Source organism: Podarcis gaigeae (genome assembly GCF_964106915.1).
Source record: "Podarcis gaigeae genome assembly, chromosome: 17".
Lineage (NCBI taxonomy): Eukaryota > Metazoa > Chordata > Lepidosauria > Squamata > Lacertidae > Podarcis > Podarcis gaigeae.
The window spans coordinates 31,424,060-31,441,610 of NC_139694.1; the positions used below are offsets into that span (position 1 = coordinate 31,424,060).

At 45.3% G+C, this 17,551-nt stretch overlaps 1 protein-coding gene across 1 annotated transcript in view; it reads left to right on the forward strand.

Moving 5' to 3' along the window:
• Positions 1 to 17,551, forward strand: part of KRI1 (KRI1 homolog) — a 23,779-nt gene continuing 6,228 nt past the window's right edge. Inside the window, exons 1-15 of the mRNA XM_083719142.1 lie at positions 1 to 146; positions 1,061 to 1,134; positions 2,357 to 2,462; positions 2,631 to 2,733; positions 3,369 to 3,420; positions 3,836 to 3,870; positions 4,474 to 4,570; positions 6,919 to 6,996; positions 9,823 to 9,953; positions 11,118 to 11,238; positions 11,454 to 11,549; positions 12,915 to 13,085; positions 14,478 to 14,553; positions 15,601 to 15,713; positions 16,639 to 16,780. Of these exons, the coding sequence (XP_083575268.1) occupies positions 62 to 146; positions 1,061 to 1,134; positions 2,357 to 2,462; positions 2,631 to 2,733; positions 3,369 to 3,420; positions 3,836 to 3,870; positions 4,474 to 4,570; positions 6,919 to 6,996; positions 9,823 to 9,953; positions 11,118 to 11,238; positions 11,454 to 11,549; positions 12,915 to 13,085; positions 14,478 to 14,553; positions 15,601 to 15,713; positions 16,639 to 16,780 (1,480 nt within the window). The 5' untranslated portion in view covers positions 1 to 61. The remainder of the gene's footprint in view (positions 147 to 1,060; positions 1,135 to 2,356; positions 2,463 to 2,630; positions 2,734 to 3,368; positions 3,421 to 3,835; positions 3,871 to 4,473; positions 4,571 to 6,918; positions 6,997 to 9,822; positions 9,954 to 11,117; positions 11,239 to 11,453; positions 11,550 to 12,914; positions 13,086 to 14,477; positions 14,554 to 15,600; positions 15,714 to 16,638; positions 16,781 to 17,551) is intronic.

Consider the following 17,551-nt stretch of genomic DNA (forward strand, 5'->3'; position numbering starts at 1 on the left):
TGCCGCCTTGACCCGGAAGCGCCCCGTGCCCACGTGCGGGAAGACACGGGGCGGAGGGAGCATGTCGGCGCAGCAGGAACTGAAGATCAACGCGGCGTTCGCGGCGCGCTACGGGCGCTACCGGCGGCGAGAGGAGCTGCAGCGGCGTGAGTGGCGGGCGGGAAGGGAAGCGGACCGAGCCAGAGCAGCTAGTGTTGCTTGCACTGGCCGGCAGCGGCTCCGCGGGATTTCAAGGCAGGGGAGCCTCTCCCAGCGCTGCCTGGGCTCGAACAAGTGCCGGATTTACGTATAAGCTAAACAAGCTATAGCTTAGGGCGCCACCCTCATGGGGGACCCCCAAAATATTTAAAGGAGGGGGGGAACTGGATGTACATTTCCAAAATATAAGATAAAAAACAAATAAAATAAAACCTACCTACAGCAACAGTGTTTTGTGTTGTGTAGGCTCCTATTTGTTATGTGCACATTGCTTTAGATACCTATTAGGTCCATAAATTACCATATAGCATATAGTCAACACTTAACATCTTTCCGCAGGGCCTGCAAGACAGAGCTGTTCCGCCTGGCCTTGGGTTTGGACTCATCTGACCCTTATGTTTCTTCCGCTTATGGTTTTGATCTATGGGCTACTATTCAAATGTGGCTGCATTTTAAATTGTATTTTTAACCTGTATTTTAAATTGGTTCCCCCCCCCCCCCCCATTATGCTTTTTATTGTAATTTTACTGGTGTTGGCTACCCTGAGCCCAGCTCTGGCCAGGGAGGGCGGGGTATAAATAATAATAATAATAATAATAATAATAATAATAATAATAATAATAATTATTATTATTATTATTAAAAAACAGCGACAATTTGTTGTTGACAAAAGACAGCTGGACATATAAAGGGCCCCATTACCTTCAGTCGCTTAGGACCTCATCAAACCTAAATCTGGCCCTGCTTCTGCCTGGGCTTGAACCCAGAACCTTCAGGGGCTGGAGGGGGGGGGTCGCCCTTTGCTGCTCCTCTAACATCCTGCCCGGCTCCTTCCCTCCTTCTCTCCCTTCCACCCCCGCAGTGCAGGACCGCTATGGGGATGGAGGCAAAGGCGACGGGTCGAGTTCTGAGTCTGAGACCAGTTCCGAAGATGAGGTGAGTCAGGCTTCTGTTTTTAGCCGCGGAGAAGTATTTTCTGTTTTCAGAAGTTCTGTTTTCTCTGCTGGGAAAACTTTTGGGGTTTTTGTTGTGTGTTTTTTTTAAATGGTTTTTCATATTAAAAATTTAAAGAGATTTTTTTCAAACATAAATCATAAAAACAAGACTCCAAGGCAAGGAATCTCCTGGACTTACATCCTCCCCTTTGTGGGTCCTGTTATTAATCGAGAGGTCCGGAGGGTGGCAACACAAGAACAGGCCTTCTCTACAGTGGCTCCCTGTTTGTGGAATGCTCTCCCCAGAGAAGGTCGCTTGGTGCCTTCATATCTTTAGGCGCCAGGCAAATACGTTCCTTTTTAACCAGGCCTTTGGTGGACCAGATTGACATTCAACACCCTTTTAGAATGTGGCTTTGGGGGAGGGGGCTGTTATTGGGTTATTGCTTTTGGTTTGATTTTATTTGTTGTGGTCTTGTTGTGAACCTCCCAGAGACCTCCAGGTATAGGGCGGTGTATAAGTTGAATAAATAATAATAATAATTCCATCCTGCATCTTATTATGATAAGCTAAATCTTTCACATCTCCATTGTGTCCAGAATTCACCCTACAAGTGATACTCCAATCCCACTAACAATTCTAACTGTTTACAATGTTTATAAATTTCCCCCATTCCTCATTAAAATTTTGGTCTTCCTGATTTCTGACTCTTTCAGTCATTTTAGCCATTTCAGCATAGTGATGGACTAAGTTGTAACTTGGGGTCTTCTGGTTTATTAATCAACTGTTTCTCAATAACCATGATTTTTTTTAATATCTCCTCTTTGTTTCTGTCTTTTTTCCTCTTTAATATGCTATTCTGCTGCAGAAAGAAACCCCTCATCACTGCCTTGCTGGCATCCCAAACTGTGCCAATATTAGTACCTTTACTTGTATTCAAATCAAAATATTCTTTAAGATATTTTTGAGCCCTTTCAAAAGTCTCCACATTATCTAATAAATTTTCATTTAATCTCCACCTAAAGCATGTTTTATCCTTACCTTAGTACCGAATTATGGCCAGATAGGGTTTTTGGCAAAATCTCAGCTTTTGTAATTCTTGGACTAAGTTGATGGAAATATTTGGGTTTTGTTCTTATTGGAGAAGGCCAGGAAGGCAGGTTCCCCTGAATATCTTTTTCAGAATATATCCAATCTTAATTGTGTTCTTCTCCTGCGGCAGGAGCTGGACCCCAGATTGGATCGCGCTTTTTACAGCACGCTGGCGTTGCTGAAAACCAAAGATCCCCGGATTTATCAGAAAGATGTCACGTTCTACCGCGAGGAAGGTAATCACTGATGCAGGTTATGATTTCTTGCCTTGGGGGCAACTGTGGAACGTTCTGGCTTGGCCCAGGGAGACTTTTCGGAGCATTTTTTGATCTAGTTTGGGTCCCGAGAGCAGCTTTTTTTCTGGAATTGTCTGTTGGATCATCTATGGTTGCTTCTGCCTTCAGATTCTTCTTCAGATAGCGAAGGTGAGAAACCGCCCCCCAAGAAGAAAGAAAAGCCCATGTTTCTGAAGGACTATGAGAGGAAGGTCATTCTGGACAAGGCAGGGTAAGATTTACCAACCAAAAGAAGAGTGGCAGTTGAAATTACTGGACTATGCCAAACTGGCAAAACTGACCGGAAAAATCTGGAACCACCAGGATCCGACTTTTCTGAAAGTCTAGAACAAATTTGTGTTATATTTGAAAGACAACTGCAAACAACTAACATCGCTAGTAGGGTTACAAGAAGTTTGTAAGGTTATATTTATTACTTATTCCAGTTAATTTAGTATGCAAACAAGATTATGATCTAATAGCAATAAGCTATACAAGAAAATGCAGTACATAGAGAATAGGTTTGAAAACCATCAGTCAGGGAGGGGGGAAGTCGCAGGCTGATGAAGCCAAAACAAAAAATGATAGCATTTGATCTCATTTCATTCTGATGCGAGTTCCCTGCCACCGCTCCACGTTTATTTCTAAATATTGAAGGTGAAGAAGATGACACAAACAATCTCCGCACTTCACTCAGTCCCAGCTACAGTTAGGGTCGCCGCCCCCCTTTCCTCTGATTTGTACATCTTACTGACTTTTTACAGCTGTCGTCTCAAAAATTAATTAAGATGCATTTAAAAAAACACACACGCTTCCATGTGTTGTACAGAATGGAACTATCAACTCACTATCCCTCTTTTCCTACAGCAAATATGAAGATGAAGAAAACGATGAAGGAAAACCAGTTAAAAACAGAAAGGTGAGTCTGGGAATCTGGAGATCCCTGTAGATCCCCGCGTGAGAAACAATTTTTATCCAAATGTGATTTTGGTTTTAAATGCAGTGTAAGGTAGTCTCTGTGGGAGTATATTGTATTTAATTATGGGGTATCAGAGTTTTTAGGGGGTTAACCAGGCTGGGATAGCAGGGATAGTAGGCTTGTTGGTTTTTGAATGTTTCATGTAGATTTTTTCAATTTCGTTGTTCTGTATGGGACAGTGACAATAAAGATTATTGTATCGTATCGTGAACTGGGGCTTGGTGCGGCAGTTGCTGTACAGTTCTTGGAAACTTGTGCTGTTTCTGGCCAAGGGAATTCCTGGCCCATTCTAGGAAAGGTGCACAGTTGTGGCACGGGGTATTAACCTTCTCCCTCCTCCCCCCCAATTTTTCAGAGTTATGTAGAAGAGCAGAAGCAGCTTAAGGAGAGGTGAGCTGAGAACTGTGCCGCAGGGGAGAGCCAGACTCGTCAATATAACAGGCTTGCGGACAATATCTCCCCACCCCACTTTTGACATTCCTCTTTGAGTGTGCCATCTTTTTTCTAGCGATGAGGTGCACAAGGGATCAGGCCCCATTCCCAAATACCATGCATGGGGGGAGTATGCTGCCATTACATAATGTGTGTGTGTGTGGGGAATCACTGCAAGTGCGCAGCAGCCCCTTGTTGTTGTTGTTGTTGTTTTCAGAAAACAGATTCTGAGACTGAGAATGAACTCCTTCCCTTCTCCTGAGCTGGGCTTTTCCCATCATCCCAACTCCCATCATCCCTAGCTAACAGGACCAGTAGTCAGGGATAATGGGAGTTGTAGTCCCAAAACATATGGAGGGCCGAGTTTGCCTATGCCTGATCTATGTTGACTGTCCCTGTGCACCATGCGCACGCACAGAAGCAACACCTCTAGTTACAGATTTTTTGGGGTGCGCATGGCACCCCAAAATGAATTAAATCTGTAACCAGCGGTATCACTGTATATCCGAGTTTTTAACACTCTTTCTAAACCCGACTTTGCCCCCCCCCCCCACTATGCAGCTTCCAAAAGTTTGTGGCCGACAGTGATGAAGATGATGATGAAGGTGGAAGCTCGACATCCTTGCTGCAGAAACGGCCCAAAAGTAAAGAGGAGAAGGTGTGTGTGTGTGTGTAATAATAATAATAATAATAATAATAATAATAATAATAATAATTTTTATTTATACCCCGCCCTCCCCAGCCAAGGCCGGGCTCAGAGCGGCTTACAAGCAATAATAAAAACATGTTGAATGATTACAACTTAAAAACAAAATTAAAATACAACATTAAAATATTGAAACATTAAAATATTAAAATGTAGCCTCATCGCAGGAGGAGAAGGAAAGGAAAAAAGAAAGAGAGGGAGGGAATCAAATTGGCTCCAAGCCAAAGGCCAGGCGGAACAACTCTGTCTTACAGGCCCTGCGGAAAGAAATCAGATCCTGCAGGGCCCTGGTCTCATGAGGCAGAGCATTCCACCAGGCCGGAGCCAGAGTTGAAAAGGCCCTGGCTCTGGTTGAAGCCAATCTAACTTCCTTAGGGCCCGGGACCCCTAGGGTGTTGCTATTTATGGACCTTGAGGCTCTCCGTGGGGCATACCGGGAGAGGTGGTCCCGTAGGTACGAGGGTCCTAGGCCGTGAAGGGCTTTAAAGGTCAAAAGCAGCACCTTAAATCTGACCCTGTACTCCACCGGGAGCCAGCGCAGTTTGAAAAGCACTGGATGAATATGCTCCCATGGCAGAGACCCTGTGCAGAGCCTCGCTGCAGCATTCTGCACCCTCTGGAGTTTCTGGGTCAGCTTCAAGGGCAGCCCCGCATAGAGCGAATTACAGTAGTCAAGCCTGGAGATGACCATCGCATGGATCACTGTGGCCAGGTCAGGGTGGGAAAGGTAAGGGACCAACTGCTTGATGCAGCAAAGGTGGAAAAATGTTGCCTTGACTGTTGCTGTAACTTGCACCTCCATGGAAAGGGAGGCGTCAAGGATTACACCCAAACTCTTAACGGAAGGCAATGGCACTAATTGGGCCCCCGCAAGAGAAGGGAGATGTAAAAGAGATGCCTCAAATTGCAAGGCTAAGGGTGGCAACTTCTTCACCGTCCTATAGCAGTAGAAGTTGCTTTCCTGGCGATGCTCCAAAATTCAAGCTTGAGCATCAGCAGGCATGCTGTAAGGTGACCCTGGTGATACCTGGCTTTTGATGGCCCTGGTGAAGACATCTTTCTTAACGGGAGCAGGAGGTGAGGGGCTGAACGATGGGTATACATATTTTAATAGCCAGAAGGTTGGCAGTTCGAATCCCCACGACGAGGTGAGCTCCTGTTGCTCGCTCCCTGCTCCTGCCAACCTAGCAGTTTGAAAGCACGTCAAAGTGCAAGTAGATAAATAGGTACCGCTCCGGCGTGAACGTAAATGGCGTTTCCATGCTCTGCTCTGGTTCGCCAGAAGCGGCTTAGTCATGCTGGCCACATGACCTGGAAGCTGTACGCCGGCTCCCTCGGCCAGTAAAGCGAGATGAGCACCGCAGCCCCAGAGTTGGTCACGACTGGACCTAATGGTCAGGAGTCCCTTTACCTTTTTAAACATTGAAATAAGGACGCAGGTGGCTCTGTGGTCTAAACCACTGAGGCTAGGGCTTGCCGATCAGAAGGTTGGCGGTTCGAATCCCCACAACAGGGTGAGCTCCCATTTCTTGGTCCCAGCTCCTGCCAACCTAGCAGTGCGAAAGCATGTCAAAGTTCAAGTAGATCAATAGGTACCGCTCTGGCGGGAAGGTAAACGGCGTTTCCGTGCTCTCCTCTGGTTCGCCAGAAGCGGCTTAGTCATGCTGGCCACATGACCCAGAAGCCGTCTGTGGACAAACGCCGGCTCCCTCGGCCTATAGAGTGAGATGAGTGTGCAACCCCAGAGTCATCCGTGACTGGACCTTACGGTCGGGGGTACCTTTACCTTTAAACTTTGAAATTTTAATGTTCAGATAAATGTAGCTGCCTTTAGTCAAGGTCAGGGTGGTGTGTTTTTGTTTTTGTTGTTTAGATTTATATACTGCGCTTCGTCTTAAGTTCTCAGGGTGGTTCACAGAATAAAATACAGGATAAAAACAAGCACATAATCTCACGTTGCCACCCTCTAGGCCTCATGTGTAGGAGGCACACAAAGAAGGGCCTCGGATGATAAACAGAGAATCTGGGATGGTTTATATGGGGAGAGGTGGACCTATAGGTATTGGGTTCCTGAGCTGTTTAAGGCTTTATAGGTCAGAACCAGCACTTTGAATTGGGACCAGAAGCTAGTTGGCAGCCAGTGCAGCCAGGCCAGGATTGGTGTTCTGTGCCCAAGCCAGTGAGCAACCTGGCCTCCAGATTCTGTACCGGCTGAAGCTTCCAAACAGTTTTCAGAGGCAGCCCTGTGTATAATCCATGACATTGTTGCCTCGATTCTACCTTCTCTTCTGTTCTCTCAGGAGCACGAGGAGGCAGACTACATCAGTTGGTTAAAAGGTCAGGAGAAGCCACAAGCAGAGGAAGTGCTCCAGGACTTGGTATGTATTATTATTTTTTAATATATATATTTTATTTATATGCTGACAAACAAACATAAAACCCATAGATGTACAATATATTACAAACAAAATACAAATACTATATAAATGTAAAAATAGAAAAAAGAGCAAAAAGGGAAAAGCAAAGAACGTATCTCAAAAATAAGGTATGTATTAACCTAAATTTGAATCCATTTTCTTTGTTGACTTCCTTCGTCCTCTACATGGGTCTAATATCAACCATGGTAATCTGCTTTCTTTAATCTTCTTCTTAACTTACTTTCTATTTTGATTGTCCTTATTCTAACCATACATCAGTTTACAGAAGTTAATTAAAACAAGTCCAAGAAGTAATATGTGGGCATTGCTTCTTCAGATAATCACTATATCACTACAAAAAATCACTACAAAAAAATTGTATCTAAAGATTTTCTTCATTTCTTCAAAGACCAAGTCCCAGAAGCCCTTAACTTTTTCACATTGCCACCACATGTGTATAAGTGTGCCCTCTGATCTATTGCACCTCCAGCATAAGTTGGATTTAGTTTTATACATTTTTCAGATTTTTGTAGGTGTCAAATACCACCTGGTATGCAATGGGCTTGGGGACCCGTCACTTTGGACGACACTACAATGGGCTACAATGATTGGCAGCCCTATCTGGCTCTGTATGACCACTGTCTGGTTTGTGGCTTCTTCCTAATGAATTAAGGCACTGTTTCCCTCAGACCTAGACAAGATTTTTGCAACAGGCTTCAGGAACAGCTGCGACTCCCAGAAACGCATGATTGGGGTTGCAGTGCCTCTCCCAAGACACTCAGTGTGCTGGTCTTGGTCTTGAGAGTCTCACGTTAGCTAGGAGAAGGGATCCGACCATTTGCTGTTTCCGTAAAAGGTAAAGGGACCCCTGACCATTAGGTCCAGTCGCAGATGACTCTGGGGTTGCGGCGTTCATCTCGCTTTACTGGCTGAGGGAGCCGGCGTACAGCTTCCGGGTCATGTGGCCAGCATGACTAAGCCACTTCTGGCAAACCAGAGCAGTGCATGGAAACGCCGTTTACCTTCCCGCCGGAGCGGTACTATTTCACTAGTTGCACTTTGACGTGCTTTCAAACTGCTAGGTTGGCAGGAGCTGGGACCGAGCAACAGGAGCTCACCCCGTCGCGGGGATTTGAACCGCTGACCTTCTGATCGGCAAGCCCTGGGCTTTGTGGTTTAACCCACATTTCCAGCCGCCTCAATAAAGTAACGGAACAGAAACAAGCATCTTAACACAGAAAGGATTGGGCTCCGTTAATTCCTGAGTCCTGCTAAATCCACACCTCGAGCTGTTTTCTGCTAGTCTGAGGCTAGCAGAACATTTTTCTGCGTGAGCAGGTGCTTCCCCACATTGCTCCAGGAAAGCATGTGTCTGCCCCATTGATTGATTGATTGATTGATTGATTGATTGATTGATTGAATTTATATACTGCCCTATACCTGGAGGTCTCAGGGCAGTTCACAGAAAAGATCACAGTATATAAAATAAAAATAAAAGCAGTAACCCAATAACAGCCCCCCCCCCAAGATCCACATTTTAAAAGGGTATGTCCATCAGGTCAACCAAAGGCCTGGTTAAAAAGGACCGTTTTTGCCTGACGCCTAAAGGTGTATAATGAAGGCGCCAGGCGAACTTCCCTGGGCAGAGCATTCCACAGACAGGGAGGCCACTGCAGAGAAGGCCCCGCTCTCGTGTTGCCACCCTCCGGACCTCTCGAGGAGGAGGCATACAAATGAGGGCCTCATAAGATTATCCCAGGGTCCGGGCAGGTTCATACGAAAAGAGGCAGTCCTTGAGGTATTGCGGTCCTGAGCCGTTCAAGGCTTTATAGGTCAAAACCAGCACTTTGAATTGGGCCCGGAAACTAATTGGTAGCCAGTGCAGTCAGACCAGGATCGGTGTAGTATACTCAAACCATCTTACTCTGGTGAGCAACTGAATTCTGCACTAGCTGAAGTTTTGAACCGTCTTCAGAGGCAGCCCTACTTATAATGTATATCACACACCGTTAGGATGAAATGGTCCTTTGTTCTGAAGAAACCAGAGGCCTTCCTTCTGGGCATTGTCGGCCAATCGGTGTCAAAGAAGGACAGAACTTTTTTTATGTACGCTACAACAGCAGAATACTTATTGCAAAGCAATAAGTATTCTACAACAGCAGAATACTTATTGCAAAGTATTGGAAGACACAAGATCTACCCACTTTGGAAGAATGGCAGACGAAGGTGATGGACTATATGGGATTGGCAGAAATGACTGGCAGAATCCGGGACCAGGGAGAAGAGTCGGTGGAAGAAGATTGGAAGAAATTTAAAGACTATCTACAGAAATATTGTAAAATTAATGAATGTTAGATTGATGTTGGATAGAAATTAAGTGATTTCCAGCTGTAATGCTTTAAGAGAATATGAAAAAAAGGGTTATAAACAGGTAAAAATCTAATGGTAAGGATTTGCCGAACCAACAATTTGAAGTGGAATACAAAAAAGGGAGGTATGAGGAGGTCCGGGAAACAAGCTAAAGGAAAACTAGCAATAGAAAATCTGTGTGTTTTTAACTATTTTTATTTTGTATTTTTGTTATTTTTTTCATTTTTATTGTAATACTTTAAAAAATCTTAATAAATATCCTATAATTTAAAAAAAGGATGAAATGGTCCTTTGGGGGATTTTCTGCACAGTCCCTGTCTTCCAGAGGAGTCTTTGGGTGTGGGCTTGATGGTATGGTGAGCCTTGCTCGGGTCTTGAGGCGGGTGACTTCATTTTGGGTTTCCTCTGTTTCCCCAGGCTCCCCTTAAAGAATACTGGAACGACCCACAACTCGATGAGGGGGAGCGGTTCCTGCGAGATTATATCTTGAACAAGCGCTACAAGGAGGCAGATGATGGAGGGGAGGAAGAGGAGGAGGAGGAGGATGGGTGAGTGCCGAAGGATGGATTTTTGAGTTCCTTAAGGATAGGGCATAACTTTCCCTGGTGTGTCTCCCCCTGTCCCCAATCCAGGTGAAGGTAGATGGAAAGGAAATTTAATTTGTTGAGCTCCCCTCTTCCCCCATTCACTAATAGTGCACCTTCATGGGCAAGATCTAACACAATGTCACTTAATGGAGGTTGATAATCTCTGGGCATGCCTTCTATAGTGACACCAGGATAACCTTAATAAATAAATTTTATTTTTTTAAAAATAATTCATCCATGCTCACATGGTCCAGAGGGATGTGTTCATGGGTCCATGGGCTAAGTTATTTGCACAGTGTTCTTTCCTCTTAAAGTTTCTGATTTTCACCAGCAATACCAGGAAAGATAGAATCATAGAGTTGGAAGAGACCACAAGGGCCATCGAGTCCAACCCCCTGCCAAGCAGGAAACACCATCAGAGCACTCCTGACATATGGTTGTCAAGCCTCTGCTTAAAGACCTCCAAAGAAGGAGACTCCACCACACTCCTTGGCAGCAAATTCCACTGTCAAACAGCTCTTACTGTCAGGAAGTTCTTCCTAATGTTTAGGTGGAATCTTCTTTCTTGTAGTTTGGATCCACTGCTCCGTGTCCGCTTCTCTGGAGCAGCAGAAAACAACCTTTCTCCCTCCTCTATGTGACATCCTTTTATATATTTGAACATGGCTATCATATCACCCCTTAACCTCCTCTTCTCCAGGCTAAACATGCCCAGCTCCCTTAGCCGTTCCTCATAAGGCATCGTTTCCAGGCCTTTGACCATTTTGGTTGCCCTCCTCTGGACACGTTCCAGTTTGTCCGTGTCCTTCTTGAACTGTGGTGCCCAGAACTGGACACAGTACTCCAGGTGAGGTCTGACCAGAGCAGAATACAGTGGCACTATTACTTCCCTTGATCTAGATGCTATACTCCTATTGATGCAGCCCAGATCAGGCTTACTAGCTGCTTTGCTTCTCAATATTCTCTGGTTGGCCTCTGTTATTTTCTCCTACCGATAGAGAACCCACCTCAGGACTCTATACGGGCTTTTGGGTACCCCGTAAGGGATAAAGTAGCAGTTATTTCTTATAACACTGTCCTTGCGCTATACTCCCTCTTCCTGCTCATGTGCTTCCTTCTCCACAGGCTCCCCGGAGCGCAGCTGGCTATATCGGATTCGTCGGATGAGGGCGAGCTGTTCTTAAAGAAGCAAGAGGATTTTGAGCGCAAGTACAACTTCCGCTTCGAGGAGCCTGAGGCCCAGCTGGTGAGGGGCAACGTTCTCTGCCTGCGTGGGCCTGGGAAGTTAGGCTTTCTTCTCGGTGTCCTGGCGCCATTATGTTATGAGTGACAAGAGGGACGTCCTCTCTCTGTGAGGAGACTGGGGTGATGAAAGGGGGTGCTGCTGGGATCTCTGCTCATCTGAAGAACACGAGGCTGAAGAGTTGTTCCTTTTCTCTTCTCCGATACCTGTACTGCCAGATGAAAACATATCCCCGCAACATTGCAACCTCGGTGCGCCGGAAGGACGAACGCCGTAAAGAGAAACGGCAGGAGACTCAGGAGCGCAAGAAGAAAGTGAGTTCTGCACAGTTACGAGCGGAGGATGTTCAGCACTATTGGGCTGCCTAGGAGGGCTGAAACGTTTGCCTATTATTATTATTATTATTATTATTATTATTTGAATTTATATACCGCCCTGTACCCGGAGGTCTCAGGGCGGTTCACAGAACAAAATCAAAATATAAAACCACAAAATATATAATCAAAACGAAAACAACAACCCAATAACACATCCCAAAACCCCCCACATTTTAAAAGGGCATAGGGCAGGGGTAGGCAACCTAAGGCCCAGGGGCTGGATCCGGCCCAATTGCCTTCTCAATCCAGCCTGCGGACAGTCCGGGAATCAGCGTGTTTTTACATGAGTAGAATGCGTCCTTTTATTTAAAATGCATCTCTGGGTTATTTGTGGGACCTGCCTGGTGTTTTTACATGAGTAGAATGTGTGCTTTTATTTAAAATGCATCTCTGTTTATTTGTGGGGCATAGGAATTTGTTCATTTCCCCCCAAAAATATAGTTTGGCCCACCACATGGTCCACCATGGTGGACCGGTCCATGGCTGAAAAAGGTTGCTGACCCCTGGTATAGGGTGTCAAATCAAATCAACCAAAGGCCTGGTTAAAACGGAACGTTTTTGCGTGGTGCCTAAAGGTGTATAATCATTTCATTTCTGTACCGCTTTACATTTTTCAGAAAAAAGCTCAAAGCAGTTTACAAACCTACAATAAAACATGAAAAAAAGTAATCCAGAATAAAACGTTACTGAAGAAAGTCAAATATAAATTATACATTCCAAGCAACATAAATATCGGGAAACTAAAATATTAAAGATTTCAAAATAAAATATTGAAAAGAAGGTAAACTATGGAACACACGTTTAATGCAGCAAAGTTAACCCAAAAAATTATCTGAAACATTTCAAAAGAAAACATTACTAAAGGAAGTCCAGTATAAAATGCACATTTAAAACAGCATAATTAGCAAGGAAATAAAATATAACCATAAACGTAGAGCATATCTGCTGCTTTTGCTGCCATTTCTGCCAATGGTGGTTCATGGTGGGCGACAGCAAAGGAAGCTCAGGCTCAGTGACCTGGGTCTGCACTCAGACAGCTGAGATGATCTCTGGTCTCTTCAGCAACCTCAGCTTCTGTAGCTGGAGTCAGTCCAGACCCCACCCTCCCAGGTCAGGTGGGGAAAGTCCTGCAAAGCGGGGAGCAGGTCTCTCAGGACTCACAGTGAAGTGTAGGCGGGTTCGGGCATGAAGGCACCAAGCGAACTTCCCCGGGGAGAGCATTCTTCAGACGTAGATCTGGGTGCTGGATGGGCCAAATAACGGCCTCCTCCCCTAATACTGTGCTTTTCTTCACCCTAAAAGGAGAAGGCTCAAAAACAGGAGGAGCTGAAGCAGCTGAAGAACCTGAAGCGCCGGGAGATCCTGGAACGGCTGGGGAAGCTGCGTGAGATCACCGGCAGTGCAACCAGCACCTTCCAGGAAATGGACCTCGAAGGGGACTTTGATCCCACCCAACACGACCAGCTCATGGAGGTGAGTGCATGTTGTATACCAGTGCCGAGGGTTCTGGCTGGCAGCCAGAAGACACTGCCCCAGCCCCTCTCCAAAATGTTAGGGCCATGTCAGCTGAATCCCCTTCTCCTGCCACAATGAGAAATTGAGGGAAGTAGATTTGGCTTGTCGTTTAACAACAGCTCAGTGAATTGGTTTGAAAATGGGGCAGTGCTTTTGCCCTCTAGGCAATAGCCAACTCTTCTTTTTTTTTAGAAATCATTTTTATTTGATTTTACAAATATCAATTTATAGCATTCCAAATGCATATCCATGTATAGAGATTACTCTGAATCTCGAGACTTCCCCCTCATCCCCTTCATGGGCCCTGTTGTCAACATTTACAACTGCATATTATTCTATGCGGTCGTACCTTGGAAGTCGAACGGAATCCGTTCCAGAAGCCCATTTGACTTCCAAAACATTCGGAAGCCAAAGCGCAGCTTCTGATTGGCTGCAGGAGCTTCCAGCTGTTTGGGGACGACAAATCCCATCATCTGTGTCTACTGGGCCTGTTAGCCAGGCATGATGGGAGCTGTAGTCCCAAAACAGCTGGAGGGCCAAGTTGGGCCATCACTGCTTTAGGCAGTAGCCAATGCTTGAATTGAATTGTAGAGCTGGAAAGGACCCTGAGGACTGTCTAGTCCAGTGTTTCCCAACCTTGGGCCTCCAGCTGTTTTGAACTACAATTCCCATCATCCCTGACCACTGGTCTTGCTAGCTAGGGATGATGGGAGTTGTAGTCCAAAAACAGCTGGAGGCCCAAGGTTGGGAAACACTGGTCTAGTCTAACCCTTCTCCCGGTATGCCCCACGGAGAGCCTCAAGGTCCATAAATAGCAACCTTAAGGTCCATAAATAGGTCCCGGGCCCTAAGGAGTGAGATTGGCTTCAACCAGAGCCAGGGCCTTTTCAACTCTGGCTCCTGCCTGGTGGAACGCTCTGCCTCATGAGACCAGGGCCCTGCAGGATCTGATTTCTTTCCGCAGGGCCTGTAAAACAGAGTTGTTCCGCCTGGCCTTTGGCCTTGGAATCAACTTGATCCCCCCCCCTTTCCTCTTTCCTTTCTCCTTCTGTGATGGAACTCCTATTTGGGGACTTCCCTGGCTTTTTCCTGGCCCACGTAGGACCAGTCTGGATAGTTGGCCTTGGTGAAGACTTGACATTTTCATCGCCCAAAAAGTTTTTGATTTGAGTTTCTACTGAAACGAGGCTGCATTTTAATGTTGTATTTTAATCTTGTTTTTAAGTTGTATTTCAATTGTTTTTATACCTGGTGTTAGCCCCCCCTGAGCCCGGTGGGGAGGGGAGGCTGGGGAGGGCTGGGTATAAATAAAATATTATTATTATTATTATTATTCTCTGTTTCCTACAGAAATTATTTGGGGACGAGTATTACGGAGTTGGTGAGGAAGAGAAACCGCAGTTTGAGGCAGAAGAAGGAATTGACGGTATGTCTAGAAGATGCCGTGGCGCATGGGCAGCTTGCCCTCGGTCTGAAAACAAATTTGCTTGTGAGGTCAGCATTGGGATCCCCAATTCTAGAGCAGTCCCCCCCCCCCCCGCCGCCGCCGCCGCTCGACCTGGTGCTGTTCTGGGTGAGGATGGCAGGATCTGTTTGTCCAAACCATCTGGAGGGCACGAGGTTGGGAATGGCTGCTTTAGATGGACACCTGCTCAGGTGGCTTTTAATGATGTGTTTGTGGAGTGTTGCATAAAACTGGATTTACTTTGGCTTGATCCAGCAAGGTTCTTGTTAGTCTTCCTTTTGGCGCATGGAAGATCTGTTGCAGAACCGGGAGATGTTTGCATACCATCCATCCTTCATATTTTACATAAAATAAATCATTCAGTAATCTATTGTTACATCCATCAGAACTTATTTTCACTGTTGAATTTATCTTAATGCTACCAGCATTCTTAAATGAACACAATTTTCACCCATATATTCAGTAAACATTTGCCAGTCTACATTATTTTTGTTCTCTTATTCTATATGTTAAGTCTGCAAGCTGCATGTATTCCATCAGTTTAAATTGCCGATCTTCTTTGGTTGGGACCTTGCTGTTTTCTATTTTTGGGCTGACAAAACATGAGCTGCAGTCGTAGCATACATAAATAGTCTTTTTTGACACCTGGGAATTGAATTATCCCCAACCAAAAGGACTCTGGTTTTTTGGTTTTTTTAAAAGTACTTTTAAACATTTTTTTCAATTCATTATATATCATTTCCCAATACTCCTTTACCCTTTTACAAGTCCACCACATGATAAAACGTACCCTCAACCTCATTACATCTCCAGCACGTGAAGCTCATTTCATGCCTACAGATACCTTAACAGGGGGACGCTATTTCTTTATCCAGCCCAACTTTGGTTGAGGGATTCTTGGCCATTACTGCATGCCGGCTCCTGGGTGAGGTTCAGAAAGCAATGGGACCAAAGGAATCATTAGCTTAGAAAGCAAAAATGTCTTTTTCGTCTTCATCCTGAATGCAGATGAGTGGAATTGGGACAAGTGGACAGGAGGGGATGGAACTGAAGCAGAAGCTGACCTGGGACTGCAGGACGACGAAGAATACCACCCCCACTGCGAGGATCCTGACTTTGTGGTATGTCTGGCTTGCATTCTTAACCAGGGGGCCCAGCTCTGGTTGCTGAGGTGGTGCGGGTCTTAATAATAATAATAATAATAATAATAATAATAATAATAATAATGAAGCGATAAAACATCAAACATTAAAAACTTCCCTAAACAGGGCTGCCTTCAGATGTCTTCTAAAGATAGTTGTTTATTTCCTTGACATCTGATGGGAGGGCGTTCCACAGGGCGGGTGCCACCACCAAGAAGGCCCTCTGCCTGGTTCCCTTTAACCTCACTTCTTGCAGGGAGGGAACCGCCAGAAGGCCCTCGGAGCTGGACCTCAGTGTCTGGGCTGAACGATGGGGGTGGAAATGCTCCTTCAGGTATACCTACGGGTCCGCCTCTCCTGGTCTGCCCCACAGAGGACCTTAAGGTCTATGAATAATCATAGTTTAGAGGTCCCAGGCCCTAAGGAAGTTAGATTATCCTCCACCAGGGCCTGGTGCGTTTCCGGGGTGCGTACTATCCTGCACTATCTCTGCAGCTTTCTTATGGCACCTGGAAGCATAGATTTGATCCAAGGTGGGAAGAGTGCACCCAATTATTCTCTCCACAGTCTTTACAACCCTGGACAACATTGGTTTTCCCCTGACCGTGCAGCTCCCAAACCACACACACAGACCATAAGTTAATACACTCTCAACAGTACAATGGTAAAATGCCATCAACAGGTCCTTTGAGAAATTATTTTATGGGGGCTGGGGCTGGTGAGCAATAAGCAGCAACTTCTTGCTTTATGTCTGGTTGTGTTCTGGTCTTGTTTTCCCTGCGTGACTTTTGGCACCAGGGGAGAAGGGAGGTTGGCTCTGCTCTCCTCCCGGGGTTTGCGCCGCCTGCGTGAAATGACCCTTGCTTTTCTCCTCTCTGCTCCCCTCCACAAACCACCTCTTCAGATGGATGCCGATTACGACCCCACCCAGGAGCCAGGCCCATCCAGAAAGCAACGGAGGCTGGAGGTTCCCCTTCTGGGCAAGAAGAAACGCAAGTCGCATTTTGCAGAGGCTGTCAGTCGGGAGAAAAAACCCTTTGACCCTGGTAAGGATGGTGGTAATAATAATAATAATAATAATAATAATAATAATAATAATAATAATAATAATTTATTTATACCCCGCTCTTCCCAGTTCAGAAAACCGGGCTCAGGGCGGCTAACAACAAATTTAAAACACTTAATCGATGCAACAAAAAACAGCATAAAATACAGTATAAAACGTGAATAACAATAAATTCAGAATTCAAAAATCAGTTTAGGAGGAAAATCCATCCAATAAACATTAGATGATCACCAGGGCTAGCTGGCTAAATTAGTCCTATTTGGGCCAGCGAGGAGACCAGGGGAGAATTAGCTGTGGGATCCCAGAGCGGGTAAGATGAGCAGGCCTTATTTGCATGGCGACCTTTGCCCATAGAACCTCTCCCAGGCCAGGCGGCGTCAATTGCATTTGAGAATTGTTGGAACTGAGAGAGAAGGGGACTCTCTCTCGCTCTCTTTGGGTGATGGAGGCTTCAGTGAGAGAGTGAACGCTTCTGGGCATTTTTCAGCTTCCCCGTTTAGTGAAAATCCAAGCTTATTTCTCTCTTCCTTCCCCCCGCTCTCTCTTTTTAAAATTATTTATGCTTCTCAGGTTTATACATTTCATTAATTTCACAATCATTTTAACCTTTCAAAATTTGACTTCCTTTGGTTCCTTAAATTTATTTTTAATATCTTCTGCATATCCAAATTCACCTTAATTTGCTTGATTATTTATCTACTTTAAATACTCTTATAAAACTGCAGGTTATTACAATAATCCTGCCAATGTT